The sequence below is a fragment of the Cordyceps militaris genome (genome assembly GCF_000225605.1).
Source record: "Cordyceps militaris CM01 unplaced genomic scaffold CCM_S00005, whole genome shotgun sequence".
Taxonomy (NCBI): Eukaryota; Fungi; Ascomycota; class Sordariomycetes; order Hypocreales; family Cordycipitaceae; genus Cordyceps; species Cordyceps militaris.
The window spans coordinates 2,802,789-2,817,857 of NW_006271973.1; the positions used below are offsets into that span (position 1 = coordinate 2,802,789).

Genomic DNA, 15,069 nt, shown 5'->3' on the forward strand with positions numbered 1-15,069 from the left:
ATGGCCAAATATATAGCTCAAAAGCACTGGACTCTATCTCTTGCACTGTCTCCATCTTGATCCTATGTACGACGTGCAAACGCCATCTCTGCCATTCTCTGATCATTGTCCGCGTCCGAGTCCTACCCGACGGCGCCGTTGAACTATTTTGTCGACATTCTCCGGCGGATGGCCGGTGTTTGCCGCACCCTACGAATACGTATTCACGACATCTATTCGGCAAGGGTGATACAGAAACTAGCTATCATTGGCACAATGATCCTGCTGCACGGCGTCGCATGCATCATCTTGTAGAGCTGTGGCGGCGATGCGTGCATGCAGGCTTGCAGAACAGCCGCCGAGGGTTGCTTGCCCGCTTCACGCCTACACACTCTTCCCCTGTTCCTCGCAGCATGATCGGAGCTCCCGCCATCGACATGATGCAAAAGTCTCACAGTTCGGAGCAGTCGGGGAGGGTAGCTGCAGGAAGGCTGATGATGACCTCGTCAAGAGGTTTTTGAAACGTTGGTCGGCCGAGCTGGGGCAGCGCGACGAGGCCGCGCACAACCACGACGTGAGTAATCCAGGAGACTGACATTGCTTCATCATCGGTTCGCATGGCGCAAGCAGAGTTTCCCATCATTGCCACGGGGCGGCGGCCTAATTTGCCATTGTTGGGCGTGTGCACCGCGTCATGACTTCGTGGTACCATTATGCACACGAACGCACCGTCACGTCATTGGCCATTGTGACAGACCCAGCTTGCGTCTTATCTGTGTTACGGCAATTCCTCCGAGATGGAACAGGCCCAGAACGTGAGTTGATGTAAAAGGCTTGTCTCTGTCTCTGCTGTAGTCGGAGAGTGTCCGCCGATACGGCGTGCAGAGCCAAAACCCAACGTCGGCGCATAAAGGATCGGCTAGGAAGACCCAAACCTTGCGTGTCTAGGGCAACGTCGGACGAGCTGAAAGCCCCAGACCTTCAAGGTGAAGAGGAGTGCGATTCGTTTCGAGTCCTGTCAGTGCGGCTGGGTTGTGGAGGTTGTGGAGGATTTGGCATGATGCATGGCGCGGTCGACACAAGCCCCGGCGTCGCGGGAGCTGGGACTCGACTATGAAACGCCCGCCGAAAAAACGTGCGCCGGTCTGTCAGTGTAATCGCACTGGCTAAAAAACCAGCGGTGAATTAAGCCAATCCACTCTCGTCATTTCTTCCATCAGATAGGCTTTTCAGTCGTCCACACCAAAAGCCCGCCAAAACAGCCACCCGTCTGGACCTGGTCCACCGGGGCCCGCCCAGCGGCTGAGCGAGCATCCCAGATCAGACTGGCCCTTGCCAAATACGAGCTCCGGCGCGCGGACTGCAACGGCATGTTCTGATACGACGGGAGTGTCAGATCGAAGTTGGCATTCGAGGCTCGCTTGCCTTGCTGAGCTGGTCAGGCTGCTGGGATGGTCGTGTTGTGCGCAGCATCCTCACCAGGCCTCGCTCGACGAGTCACCGCGGGCGAGCAGCACTTCTGCGTCGTTGCTCCTTTCTTTCCCCTGTATATTGATTTCAGACTAGAGGATCGAGGCGGCAAGCCAAGAAGAAAGAAAACGGTTAGTGGAAATTTCCATGTCGCGGACCATCTTCCGCGGCATCGAAGGCTGAAGACTATTCGCAACCACCAAGACCAGGTTCAGCCCAGGCTGAACATGCGCATGTTTACGCGGCGGCCCAAACCCGCTGTGGCGGTCCAGCCGCCTCCCGTCGCGGACTCGCGGGCCTCTGGCGCCATCTCGGATTGCGCCCAACCTCGTCTTGGAAAGGGCCACGTTGATGAAGGAGGTGTCGTGGCCGATGGCGTGGTCTCGAGAGATATCAACGCCCGGGCGGTGTGGGATAAGGCTGGCAGAGCCTCAACAAGATTTTGCAACATGGTATCCGTAGATGGAGCATGGTGGATTAACTTAGTAGGTACATACATAGGTAGCAAGCAGGGGCTGGTAGATGAATGTACGAGTGATGGCTGACACACTGTGCGTGGTAAAGGCTGCGGCAGATTTATTATTCCCGTGTTTGTGAGGCTTTGCAGCAGCGGTGGCCAGCAACCAGGGCTTGTCGGTCGAGGAGCTGACGACTTGGGTGCTGGGCAGGAGGAGCCGGCGACCTGACGCAAGTATTTATGCATGTATGCATGTCGTGCTCAGCCTTCCCAGGATAAGCAAAGCAAATAGATTGCAAAGTGCCAATAAAAATGCAAAGAAAGACGACATGCATGGAGGAGGGTTGCTGAGTGGTGGCCATGTTGTATGTATGTGCGTATCAAGAATGCGGCTGTTGGGCATTGGGCGGCCGAGTCAGGACGGGGGGGTCGAAACAGAAACAGGGCTCAGGCAAAATCCATGCGTCTCAAACAGAAATCTTTATCTAGCTTGCTGGTTTCAGTTGTTGAATACGGTGCACACGGCCGGCTTCCAAAGATGCGAAAGAAGGAAAAGACGATGATGAGCTGGGTAACTAGGTAGGTTGTACCTACAGCCTAGGTAATTTGTACATAGGAGCTAATAGTTACCATTATTACCAGTATTACGTCCTGGGCTGAGTTGGGGCCAGATACAGGTCCTGGCCATGGGCCTTTTACGGTGCTTTCTGGCTTGGCGGGACGGGGTGCGCATCAATCTAGAGAGAGGGGGGTCAGGAGGAGGATTTGGAGGCATGACGATGAGATGACCTGATGACATTTGTTCATTTGAGGCTGAGAAGTAAAAGCCGAGTGAATGGAGATGAGGTTGAGAGTAAAACGATGTGCATGGGGTTGCAGTGCAGGCGATGCGCGTGCTGGGTAGGATTTTCAGGTAGGCAGGTCTCGGATGTATTGGGTATTGGAGCTGGCTTTGCTTCATTGTTTCATTGTTTGTATTGTGTTGTGTTTGGTGTACTCTGTATACTAGTTAGGTTCTATTTTGGAATTTCCTCTTTATTTTTCCACTTTGTTGCTTTCTCTGAAGCGATACGATGCAGAAAGGCCACAGCATGGATCCAGTTTCTTCGCTGGCAGTGGCCCCTCTCGGAGACTTGTGGTGTTTATCAGGGCGAGGGGGGGGGGGGGTGTCTCGAACTTGAGCCAGTTACCTTGTTTGTTTTTCTCTTCTTTTTTTTTTCCTTTTTCCTTTTTTAGATCAAGACAAACTCGCTCGGGCTGAACGGGTATTGCAGGCACATAATAGCAGAGGCCCCTGTCATATCCGCAAAGAGGCACATTTTATCTGAGTGGCTTGCTTCTCTGGTGCCTTCCATAGCGGTTTGATTTTATGAGTGGCATACAGGTATGTGCCTGGTACCCGCTGGAATCCACCGCTTTGGCCACTGCTTCAGGGCACCGAGCACTGGGATGGCACCTTTTCAGTACAGATAAGGCAATGACTGATACATATGTGCTTTCGACAATGCTCAGGTATGTATCCTTTGCTTGTCGGGATGATTACGGATCACAATCAGAGATGCAAACGGCCTTGTTTATCTCCAAGCTCAATGCCATATCTGCCTACATATCTCATTGACCCTGGCAACCTGGGCAGTTGAACAGTTCACAGCCCTTGCCTGGTCCCACAGGTGCAGTGCACCCTGTTCCGCGCTCCCGTCCGTTCCGCTCCACCAAGAGAACTAAGTTGGGTAGTTATCTTGTCCGTATGTGTGTGTGCGACAACCACGAGGAAAAAAGAAGACTGCAATCCAACAGTCGTACATTGCACAGCTTTACAGTAGTTTTCTTTTTGTTCTTTTTGTCTTTTTTCAAACAAAAGAGAAAAACATGTTTCAACCCCGACGCGGTGGAAAGGCGGCCTGAGCCCACAAACACCGACTGCTTGTACTTACTTGCCCGCCTGTGTCCGGATCCTCCGTGCTGATGATAACTAGCATTGTCCATGATCAAGCGAATGCTGGGTTCCCAGTAATGGCTTGCATCTGCTCCATAGTACCAATTGAACGTCTCAAGCCACCCCGCCAGCTGTACAACCACTCCTCCTACCTGCCTGAAGCCACGCCAGCGCCACGACGCACCCCTCGCACAGGCACTACCTACCTACCTACAGTAATACAGTACAGTACCGAACCAAAGACCGGCCACCCCGCCTGTCACAGTTACCAGTGCTCCGTACCTACGTTGCGCTATTACAAGTACGCTGCACTAGGCCACCGCGCAAGTATTAATATAATCTGCCTCCCGGGCAGCTTCCTCTGCCCTTGGCCTCGACGCTCGTCCTATTTATTTTCCAGTCCTCACCAACTCTCACTCCATCTCCTTGTCTTGGTGTTACAAGTCTACTCGTCTACCCGTGTCCGCGTCTACTCCCTGCTGGCTAGGTACCTACCTACCTACCTACCTACTCAGAACTGGAACTCGCCTCGATACCACCAGGGCTCACATCGCTCGCTCTACTGCCCTCGTCTTCCTTGCCCACGGCATTCCCCAGGAATATCCTCCCAAGACATGCACAGTCTGTGATTCCAACGTCCTCCACTGCGCAGCACGGCCTTTTTTCCATCTTTTCTTCTTTTAAACTTTCTTCTCGCCTGGATCGCCCCCCACACGTCGCATCCTCCAACCCACCTGCGTCAGTCAGTCCTCTGGGCTGCTTGCTGCACCAGCACCAGCACCAGCACCGCGCCAAGCCCAGACAAATAAGACAACACAGCCTCTGTCTGTCTTCGTGTTCCCTGAGACAAGACAGGCCCCTTCTCGTGTGGGAAATATATACAGAGTATATATTCCCCTTCGTCCTCATCTACGTCAGCTTCACAAGACGGCCGCCGCTGTCCCATTCGCCAATCTACCTAGACGTCAAACAACCTGCAGCGTCAGCAAGCCACCTTTTTTCTTCAGCAAACGGCGATTCGTTACCTACCTCCACCTGCCTCGTATTGCCTGCCACCTCACCCACCTCACCCAGTCACCACCCTCGCCATGTCTATATTTTCCTATCTCCGAAAGAGCCGCCAGCAGGCCAAGGAGCACAATGCAAAGCTCGCCGAGCAAAAGAAAAAAGACGCCCAAGCAGTGCCGTACCGCCACATTCCGACGCATGCCGCCTCCGACGCCATCGCTTCGGCGCCACCCGCCTGGCGAGAAGTCAACGACAGGCCCCGCATCCTCGAGCAAAATCGCCGCCGCAGTGCCATGGCAGCCGCCGGCTTCTCCCTCAGCACGCCCTCAACCACCACTATTCCCGCCATCCCGCGCGTCACCAGCAGCCTGTCCTACGTCTCCTATCCCAGCGGCGAGGCCACCCCTCACGTCGGCATGCCCCGCGCCTACAGCTCCAGCAGCGTTCATCATGCCTACCCGCCGGGCCGCGAGATTGTCTACTCCATGCCCGACGCCGCCCTCTCTCAGCCGTCGTCGTACAAAGGCAAGGACGTCTACCGAAACTCCTTTCCGGCCTACGATATTTCGGGCGGCAGCAGCAGCGTTGTGAGCAAAGGTGAGGAGGTCGGACTCTCGCTACAAGGTTTCGCCCTTACTGATCCCCGCTGTTAGACCCGACACCGGAAGGCAGCTCTAGGGCATCCAACAGCTCTCATGATGAGCTGGAAATTGTCATGGCGTCCTCCGCTCGCCCAAATACAAAGCCTGCCCCGAATCTGCAGGTGCCCCTAGCCCAACCAGTCCAGCAGCTGCAGACATATCACCAGGTCCAGCACACCCAGCAAGCGAAGCAGCTTCAGAGTGCCCAGCAGGCTCAGATTCAGACCGTCACGCCCACAGCCCAGCCTGCTGTGCCAGTAATGGCCGCTCAGCAGCCACAAACGCCCACTCCCGAGTCTCCGCGACCAGCGTCTGTCCACTCCCACCGTCTGCACCCGAGCCACCGCCGCACCTCCTCAGAGACTTCCGACAGAACGGCGGTGCCCGTTAGCACCAAGCCCACCGCTAGAGACGCGCGCCCCCCGCCCATGTCCATGAGAGGCTTCAACTATATTCCCACCACGCCAACCCAGCAGCAGCCCGCCGCCGCCGGCCAGCCGGAACTCGCCAGCGCGGCGCACCAGAGCACCCCCCAGCATCGCCTCAGCACTGGTTATAGCGGCTTTGCGCCCAGGGCTCCTGCGACGCCCGTCACCGCGCCGCCCGCCTCGCGCAACTCGAGCGACGTGAACCTCAGCTCCTTGGCGACCCGGAGCGCTAGCCTCGACCCGTCCGGCGGGCCAGCGACGCCATCCTCTGTTGGCCAAAGGTCGTACCAGTCCCGCATGAAGGAGCACACATTGCCGGTCCAGACGCCGCAACCACAACCTGAGCTGGAGCCCATTGTATCCAGCAACTACACGCGCCACAGCCGCTCCGAGATGCCGCCACCACTGGCGCACGACAGCCTCGTCAACATTTTTCCTGAGCCGATACCCGATTCGTACGACACCAAGTCCAGCCGCGGAAAGCTTGGCAAGGTCAAGAAGACGCGCTGGTCGTTTGCCAAGTCGTCGCCCATCACTGCATAAGTGTAACACGCTTGCATCATCTGATCACTATACATTTTCTGCCGCATTCTTTCCAAGAAGTCTTTACACGGCATGTATTACCTTTTTTTCAAACGCACATCTTTCTACGGATGTCGCTTGCATACTTTCCCTCCCTCTGCTTCAACGACGCCGCAACGAGCCAGGCGGCGTCTACGCTACCCAAGGTCGGGCTTTGGACCATGCCGGCATGCACCCACGGTCCGATCCGAGACACGGATCGCTACATAGCGTTGCCGCTTTTCTGCAAGGCTCTTGGTCGGCCAATTTGACGACGATTATGATGAAAATGGTTCCTTTTTCCAGCGTAGATTTCCTTTTTGTTATTTGTTTCTGAAATGGCGTTGGACGAAATTTGGAGGTTCCATTTGGTGCAGTAGATATTGGATTTCAGCACGGAGATACAGATGGCTAGCAAAGTAGCTGCATACAACAATATATGACAAAGTATTCATAGCAGTGTACCTGTTTCGATCATGGCTTGGTAACTCTTTAGTGTGCTGTGCTGGGTACTTGGATGCCTAACAAACTCCACCAAGGTCTGTTGCATGCATCATTGCAGTAACTAGGTACCTACTCTGCAGGTAGTTAACCTTTGTGCAGCTCGGCTGGCCTTAATCAAATTAAACAGGGATAGAGAAAGGAGGAAACTCCCCAAGGTATCTCGCCTCCTAAATACCACTCAAACCCCCATCATGCTTTGTACTTCAAATCCAGGGTAGAGAGTCGTCGCCCCCACTACGGTGCCGCAAGGTACCCGCGCCGGCCACCAACACGCGGCCGCACCGACCAAGTGATACCCTTGACCCAACGACGTCAGCTTAATTTTGGAGCCCTCGTTTCGCAACCACGTATGCCGTTTGCTCCAAGCTTGCTTGACAGCTGCCAGGCCACGTTCACTCTTGTTTCAATTCTTCCTCATCCCCATTTCCCTTTTTTCCTTTCTGTCATAATTTCCCTCTTCTTCATACATACCTCTTCGTTTTTTCTAGATTTTTCTCTCTCCGAGACTAATGCGTGTCTAAACGGGAGTACCGTGCACTGCTCACCCCAGAAAAACCTCCGGGCACCAACCGGGCCGCCGCCGCTACCTATGGCTCCTGGACCGATGGATCTCCCGGGGCGCATCCTGCAGTCGCTGGCTGCCTGGATCCAGGCCACGCCCGTCTACGTCCTCCTCGCCCTCGCCGTCGTCCTGATACTCACCGGGCTGCTGACGGTTCGTCTCCCTTCCCCAGCGCAACTTCCTCCCGTTTGACGCTGACACTTGACCCCCCCCGACAAACAGCTCTTTGCCCTGCTGCACCTCGTCGCGCCCAAGCCCCGCGCGCCGTTTCCTTCAGAAAAGACGTACCTTACCAGCAGCCCGGACGGCGCACCGACGGCGCCGCGCCCGCTGCCCTGCTGGTACGACCGCTGGCTCGCCGAGCGCCGTCTGAGTGAGCAGCAGCATGGCCCCTCCGACGCCGCCGACCCGACGACGACGACCCCCGACTCTGGCACCATCGACCCGGCCGAGCTGCGCCTCAGCGTCGTGCTGCCCGCGTACAACGAAGAGGACCGCATCCTGCCGACGCTCGAAGAAGCCGTCGCGTACCTCGACGCGCACGTCGGCCGCCCCGGCACCAAGCCCCCATCATCCTCCTCCGAACCGAGCCCCCGAAAGCAGCGCCGCCGCCGCGCGGCGTCGGAGCTCGACATCCCCCCCGCCGGCTACGAAATCATCGTCGTCAACGACGGCAGCAGAGACAAGACGGTCGACGTGGCGCTGCGGTTCGCGCGGGACAGGCAGCTGCACGACGTGCTGCGCGTCGTGAGCCTGGAGAAGAACCGCGGCAAAGGCGGCGGCGTGACGCACGGCCTGCGGCATGTCCGCGGCCACTATGTGCTCTTTGCCGACGCGGACGGCGCCACGCGCTTCAGCGACGTCGGCAAGCTGATTGAGGGCTGCGAGGAAGTCGTCGACGCCTCGGGCCGCGGTGTGGCGATTGGTAGCCGCGCGCACCTGGTTGGCAGCGAAGCAGTAGTCAAGGTACGTTTTTTCCCGCATGTACTATTACGACAGAAAAAGAGAAGGGTCAAGACGGAGAATCAGGAGAAGAAGCTAACACGATATATTCAGCGCTCTGCTTTGCGCAACTTTCTCATGCGCTCCTTTCACCTGGTTCTCACCATCCTCACACCGCCCGCGACGTCGCGCCTCCGCGACACGCAGTGCGGCTTCAAGCTGTTTACGCGCGCCGCGCTGCCGCACATTGTGCCGTACATGCACGCCGAGGGCTGGATCTTTGACATTGAGATGCTCATGCTCGCCGAGTCGGCCCCCGCCGCGCCCCTGCGCGCCGCCGACGGCACCGTCCTCGGCACCAGCCCGGGCATCAAGGTCGCCGAGGTGCCCGTCGCCTGGCACGAGGTCGGCGGCAGCAAGCTGAATGTGGTGCAGGACAGCGTCCGCATGGCCGTCGGTCTCGCGGTGCTGCGCGCGAGCTGGATGCTGGGCGTGTACAGGCGGCGCCTGACGTAGCTTGTTGGAGGGGGGGAGGAGAAGGATGTACATGTTTAATTACTTACTTGCGAGATGATATTAGACGGACAAGGGCAAAAAAGATAAGGGATGCCGAATTGCATGTATTAGTATACAAGTGAGGAATTTGTTGCTGATTCTATAAAAAAAGTCTCAAGACCACATTTCATTTCCTGTTTGCTCATGCTTTCAAATATGGACAACGAGCAAGCATGTCTCTTGCGCCAAAGCACAAGGCGACAGAATAACCAAAGGTAGCCAGCTATTAGCCACTGTTCAATGACTGGAACCCGCCTTACCACCACCTCTAGTGTAAGAATTATCAATGTATGAAAATCGCACCCCCCCCAAAAAAACGCCTTTGTGATGTCGCCCAAACGTGTTGACCAATGTCTCTTTTCCGGGACGGGATGCGCTGCTCTCCCAAGCCATCCGCCAAGAATGAATTATATAAATGTGTATTGTAAAAATGTACATGGAAGAGCTCAAGGAATCAAGTGTGTGCTCCACGCAGCAGCCGCCGCAGCAGCAGCAGTAGGGGAAAATCACCGAAATCCCTCCCTCCAAATCAGCGGCAAAAACACCACACACGCCTTGGCCAGGATGAGGACGGCATCAATCACAGCCAGAGGGGCCTTGAGCACGCCCAACGGCCCCGGGCCGCTAGTGATTATCTCGAGAAAGTGCATCCAGATGCCGAGAAAGGCGACGGAGAAGAAGTGGTAGGCCAGGACGACGGGACGGTGAATGATGCCGCCGAGCATGCCGCAGGGCCCGTCGGTGATGCCGCGGCGGAAGTACTCGAAGCAGCCCATGCGGAGGGCGTGCAGCTGGGGGTCATGGGCGGCAAAGAGGGCGTAAAGAGCCTGGGCGAGGACGTTGAGGATGGCCGTGTAGTTTTTGCGGCGCCAGTAGAGGGCGCGCAACGCGGCCTGCACGGCGGCGTCGTCGGCCAGCGTGGGCACGCGGTCCGGGTGCAGCAGCTCAGCGAGCAGCACGGCGTCGTTGAAGGCAACCGTCATGCCGGCGCCCGTCAGCGGGTGCCGCATGTTGATGGCGTCGCCGAGCACCACCATGCCGCGTGGAACCTGCTGCGTCGACGGCAGCCAACTGTTGGGCATGGTGCGCAGCTTGCTATTTTCGAGGGCCTCACGGGCCGTCGGTTGCACGGATTTTGGCAGCGCAGGGATGGCGTGGTTCTCGAGGTAGTTACGGACGCCGCCTGCAGCGGGCGCGGCTTCGGGAATATCATAGGGCACGTCAAAGAGAGCGCGTGTCTCGTGCGTGCCAATCTGATACAGAAGGATCGGGTAGGCGTCGCCGATGATGACGTGGCCATAGCCAGGCGCGGGCAGGTCGGCGTCGGTCAGCTCGAGGGCGTAAAACCTGGATCTTGCCACTGGTTTCTCATCCGTCACCTCCTTGCGAAACTTGGAGTCGTAGCCGTCGGCAATGATAGTGAGCTGGCCGAAAAAGTAGTCCGGCGTCTTGACCTTTGTTTCCGGGTCCGTAGTGCGCGTCTCGACACCGAGGACATGATCCGAGTGCTCGCCGCGGACCGTCCGCACCACTTCGGTCTCGCGGACGGTAATGTTGGGGTGCGCCAGACAGGCCTCGCGCAGGCGGGTGATGAAGCGGCCGTGGTGGAAGCCCTTGCCAATCTCGCGCTTGCCCTCCTTGCCGGCGCCGGACCACTGGTGCGGGACGCCGCCGTACTCGTCCATGGTCGGGTAGGGGATGAGCACGGGGCGGCCCTGGTAGAGGACGTTGTAGCCGCGGCAGGTGATACTGTCAATGTTCTCGACGCAGTGGCCGAGACCGAGCTTTTTGAGCGCCTGTATGCCGCCGGGCTGCAGCAGCTCGCCGACGATGCGATCGGGCTCGCGCATCCACCGCTCGAGCAGCAGCACGGAGCGGCCCTGCTCGGCGAGGGAGTAGGCGGCGGCGCAGCCAAAGACACCGGCGCCGACGACGACGACGTCAGCCTCATGGTGCGTCTCCCGCTGGAGGCGCCGGGCGTCGACTGCACCGGTGGCCATGATGGCGGAGGTTGTTATAAGTGTATGGGTGTGGGTGTTGGCGTGAGTTGTGTCGCGGCTCGGGGGGAGTCGATGAGGTCTCGTGTGTGTCGTTAGGGAGGTATCGTCGAGGTGAATGTATATGAGAGAAGAGACGGCCCCTTGAAAAAGAATAATGAAGGAACAGAAACAAGACAATTTAATTCAAAAGAAGCCGCCGTGAGAAACGAAATGCCCCGGTCAAGACGTAGGAGAGAAAGCATGTGGAAACGGGGGGTTGATGAACTGATGCGTCGCCTTACTTTTTTTTGCATTGCCCTTTTCGTTGTTGGCCCGCTTGGCAAGTGGACACGCTGGTGCGCCACCGAAAGCCTTGCAGGTACGAATACTGGTGGCGATGGCGGTCAATCGGCAGATTCCAGCCATCACCCCTCCCCTTTGTTGCGCTAGCACTTGGTCATGTTGTCATTGCCTGGTTTTTTCGGACGCAAGGTGATTTACGTCAATTGAAGTGAATGCCATGACTTTGACCAATTGACTATTCTACGTATTTATCCGAATTGTGCTCATTCGGCAATTCTTTTGCCTCGCCTCTCGCAGTTCGAGCCAACAATCTGCAGCCTTCTTTTAGCGTCCTTCCTCACACACATAGGTACGTACCTACATCCGTACCCGAATACTTGTGGAGCCTTTCATCCGCAGCACAAAGGGTCCCGAGACAAACATACGTCCTCAGGGAATCTGGCCTCTTACACAAGGAGACCCAGGCTTTTATCGAATTACAAAGTGGAAACATGACACTGCATTCTCATACCATCTTCACATGTCAGTTTCTCTTTATTTGTGCTTCATCTATGCTGCACATCGCCATCCGCAACTGCTTCCCTCAAAGGTCTAGTGTCGTTTTCGGTTCGATCCGCAACTGCCGCGACGTACTCGTATTGCCGCCATCCTAATACCCAAACAGCCGCACATCACCAAGATTGCTTGCGCTTGCCTTCGCTGGGAGGAAGCGGCCGCTCGATAGGTAGCAATGATTCAATATGGTTACATCTCTAATATGCATCTGATTCACAGAAAAATCTATCCCACCCTATGGTAAATGCATGCTAAATTTATCAATTGTACAAGTGCAGACCTTGGCTAGGTCGTATATATACATGGGCGATGAGCCTCTACGCATCCACACTGATACGCGTGATGCTGTTTCGCAAAGATGCCACATGTAACCCAGAACCGGCCTTTCGAACAGATCTCTCTGCTTGCTTCTTCTTTTGCCAATCCAAAGCCGCGGCGGCACCCTTCCCTTTCGTAGCATCCTCGACTAGCTGCACAATCATGTCGGCGATCGTGGTCTGGTATCCCACCTCGTGCCGGCTCTCTGCATTCTGCTCGAGCGCTTGCTGCAGCCCTTCCGCAAGGCGCTGCTCACGAATCCGCGCGCCGCCATCAAAATCGCCAGTATCCCCTGCGTCCACCCTTGCGGCCGCTCGTTTCGTAAGCTCTCGTATTCCGAATTTGAGGCTTTCCTTGCATAGCCTGGTACCATGCCAGAACGGCCGGTCTGAGGCAAACTCGGACACCAGCCGCTGCGCTGCAGAATATTGGTGAGTCGCGATATGGATATACAGCAGTTTCGCGAAAGAGTATCCGTTGTACGCAAGCTTGCCATGGCCCAGCTGCTTGGCTCCCAGCTGCAAAATTTCATGCGCCCCGTACAAGTCCTTTTCCACCACCCTTTGGACGGCGAGAGTATATATGTCAGCCGGGATGTCGCTCCCACATTCAACAGCCTTAACAAGCAGAGCCTTGATGTCGCTCCTTTGTCTGCCTTTAATCTCCTTGGCAAGGAACCGGTGCTGCGCAATGGCGGTGTCTCTTCCATAAACACGTGCGCGTTCTAACAATCGTAGAGCTGGTTCTGCGTTGCCCCCATTTGCTTGCACCTGCGCTTCTAGCGCCAGTTGAAAGCTGGTCTCGCAAATGTCTCGTGACTTTGACAGCGCCGCTTCAAACACAAGGCATGCCTTTTCCCACCGTCCGTTGTTCGTCAACTCGACCATTCGCCTGCTCAAGTCTCCCTTGCGATGCTTGACCTGATAGTCATGCCCATCCATTTGCGGCAAGGACATAACTTTGGTCAGTCTGTTCCACAGTTCTTGCGTATTATCTTTGCTGAAACGCAAATGTCTTCGGCATGTTTTCTTCCATTCAGTCGCAAATTGATAATCAACTTGAAGCCCATGCCCCAGACAGAATTCCAACCACAACATCATTCCTTCAATGTCGTGAAAGTAAGCATACTCGTTCAGCACCAAAAAGGCCCATTCGGTTCGCAGCGCCATGCCATAAGTTTCCGCAGCGTATGTAAGCCAGCGACCCAGCTCTTCAACGTCATGTGTCTTGGCGAAAAGGTCTGTGAAGCGCCGTAGATGCCCTTGAAACTCCATCGACGAAGGCGTTTTGCATCTCTCAAGTTCTCGCAAGGAGTCAAAAACTTCATCACAGGCGCCGAGAGCTACCTTTTGGGTCATCAAGGCAGCTTGTAGCACAAAGTCTGATTCCACATCATCCCCTTTTAATTTCCGCAGCGCAATCATTTCTTCATCGACGAAATGCGTTTGCCCTGCCGCACAAGCTGCAATGACGGCTTCTCTTCGGATTTCATATTCCTGGTCCGGCATATTCATTTCCGCAAATAGCCCGGCAGATTTGAGCATGTTGTACTCCTTGATTGCAAGTTCGGTGCAATGCGCACGTTGTACTTTGACGGCCTCTTGGATGAATTGCCCGTCTTTCCAAACGAGAGCCTGCTCTGGTTGTGTAAAGAAAGAGATGATGTTTCGCGTGACTTCTATAGCATCCTCTGGTCGATGCTTGTCCATCCACGCCAAAAATCGATTGAGAATAGTGACAATTGATCGCTTCAGGAAGAGCGACGCCTTCAAGACTGCTCTCATTTCTTCTGAAGTCATATCCACAGAATATTTCAGGAGGTTGACAACGATATCTTTTAATAACTCTCGGAATGAACGTCGAGTGCCGTTGTGTGTGCCAACTACATGCAGAGCCGCCACTGCTATTTTGAAGGTGTGCGATGGTTCCTTGCTTTGATTGGACTTCTCTGGTAAAGCCTGGACGGCCTCGATGAGCGTTGCCACAGCGTCGTTATACTCGACAGAGGCTTCTTTGCTGTCTCGTGGAGCAACTCTGAGATGCTCGTATTCGAGTCTATGGCTGGGGATTCCCGAGTTGTTGTGCGCGGATAGGCTTGAAATGGTGACTGCAGAGGTTGTTGCCGGAGCTTCGCCTGATACCTGGCTCGCACCCACACTCTTGGAGATATTATCAACGGTTGCTGATTTTTTTTGCGCTTTTCTGGGTACTGCGGAGCGCTTGACTGTCGAGTTAATGCTCCAATTCCGTCCCGCGACCATGGCCTCTGCAATGTGAACAAGGGGGATGGAGTCATTATAAACAGTTCGAAGTGGCGCAACGGGTTCGGGAGCGCGAGTTTCGGGTATCGTAAGGGTACCGTCGGAAGAGTTTAGGCTGTCGACATCTTTTCGTTTTCCCCGGCGAGATGAGTTCCGAGGCGCGCGTGGTTGCCTGATGAAGGACTCGCTGTCGAGCTTGGCTAGGTGAGCCTCGAGATTGAACGGTTCGAGCACTGCGACTGCTTCAGCGCCGCGATTAATCTTGGCGGCATGGATCTTGCGCGCATTGTCGACGGCGGCACGGGCAATCTTGATGCGGCGGCGGCGTTCCTCGGCGAGCAGGACGACCGACACAGACGTCGTGAAAAGGACGCCGCGTAGGGTGTTGATGGCCGTCTTAGAGAGCGCGGTACTTGAAGAAGCCATTGGCGTGGTGCGTCATGGTGCGAGGCAGCAGTGCTCTGATATGTGTGAATTGGCCCCGAGTAATTGGTTCCTAGGGCCGTGTCGAGAATGAAGATGGGCTGATCAATTCGGCAGAGCGAGGCGAAAGCAGGCGACAATTATTCTGGGGCGGCAGTTCCTCGGTAAGCATACACCACCAAACTGT

General features: G+C 55.8%; 5 protein-coding genes across 5 annotated transcripts; 3 read left to right on the forward strand and 2 right to left on the reverse strand.

Moving 5' to 3' along the window:
- Positions 1-1,043: 1,043 nt before the first annotated feature.
- On the forward strand, positions 1,044-1,971 carry CCM_07181 (uncharacterized protein; the record flags this gene model as incomplete). Its single annotated transcript, XM_006672319.1, has 4 exons — positions 1,044-1,122; positions 1,213-1,347; positions 1,462-1,901; positions 1,951-1,971. The coding sequence occupies 4 exons, from the start codon at positions 1,044-1,046 to the stop codon at positions 1,969-1,971; spliced, it is 675 nt and encodes a 224-aa protein (XP_006672382.1).
- A 1,948-nt stretch (positions 1,972-3,919) lies between these two features.
- On the forward strand, positions 3,920-6,462 carry CCM_07182 (uncharacterized protein; the record flags this gene model as incomplete). Its single annotated transcript, XM_006672320.1, has 5 exons — positions 3,920-4,057; positions 4,108-4,120; positions 4,198-4,463; positions 4,805-5,447; positions 5,504-6,462. The coding sequence occupies 5 exons, from the start codon at positions 3,920-3,922 to the stop codon at positions 6,460-6,462; spliced, it is 2,019 nt and encodes a 672-aa protein (XP_006672383.1).
- A 1,126-nt stretch (positions 6,463-7,588) lies between these two features.
- CCM_07183 (dolichyl-phosphate beta-glucosyltransferase, putative) lies at positions 7,589-9,004 on the forward strand (the record flags this gene model as incomplete). The annotated part of the gene is made up of 2 exons (XM_006672321.1): positions 7,589-7,699; positions 7,769-9,004. The coding sequence occupies 2 exons, from the start codon at positions 7,589-7,591 to the stop codon at positions 9,002-9,004; spliced, it is 1,347 nt and encodes a 448-aa protein (XP_006672384.1).
- A 545-nt stretch (positions 9,005-9,549) lies between these two features.
- On the reverse strand, positions 9,550-11,448 carry CCM_07184 (squalene monooxygenase Erg1; the record flags this gene model as incomplete). Its single annotated transcript, XM_006672322.1, has 2 exons — positions 9,550-11,183; positions 11,325-11,448. The coding sequence occupies 2 exons, from the start codon at positions 11,446-11,448 to the stop codon at positions 9,550-9,552; spliced, it is 1,758 nt and encodes a 585-aa protein (XP_006672385.1).
- Positions 11,449-12,197: 749 nt separating this feature from the next.
- CCM_07185 (uncharacterized protein) lies at positions 12,198-14,885 on the reverse strand (the record flags this gene model as incomplete). Its single annotated transcript, XM_006672323.1, has 1 exon — positions 12,198-14,885. One exon carries the CDS (start codon positions 14,883-14,885, stop codon positions 12,198-12,200), a length of 2,688 nt encoding a protein of 895 aa, XP_006672386.1.
- Positions 14,886-15,069: the final 184 nt, after the last annotated feature.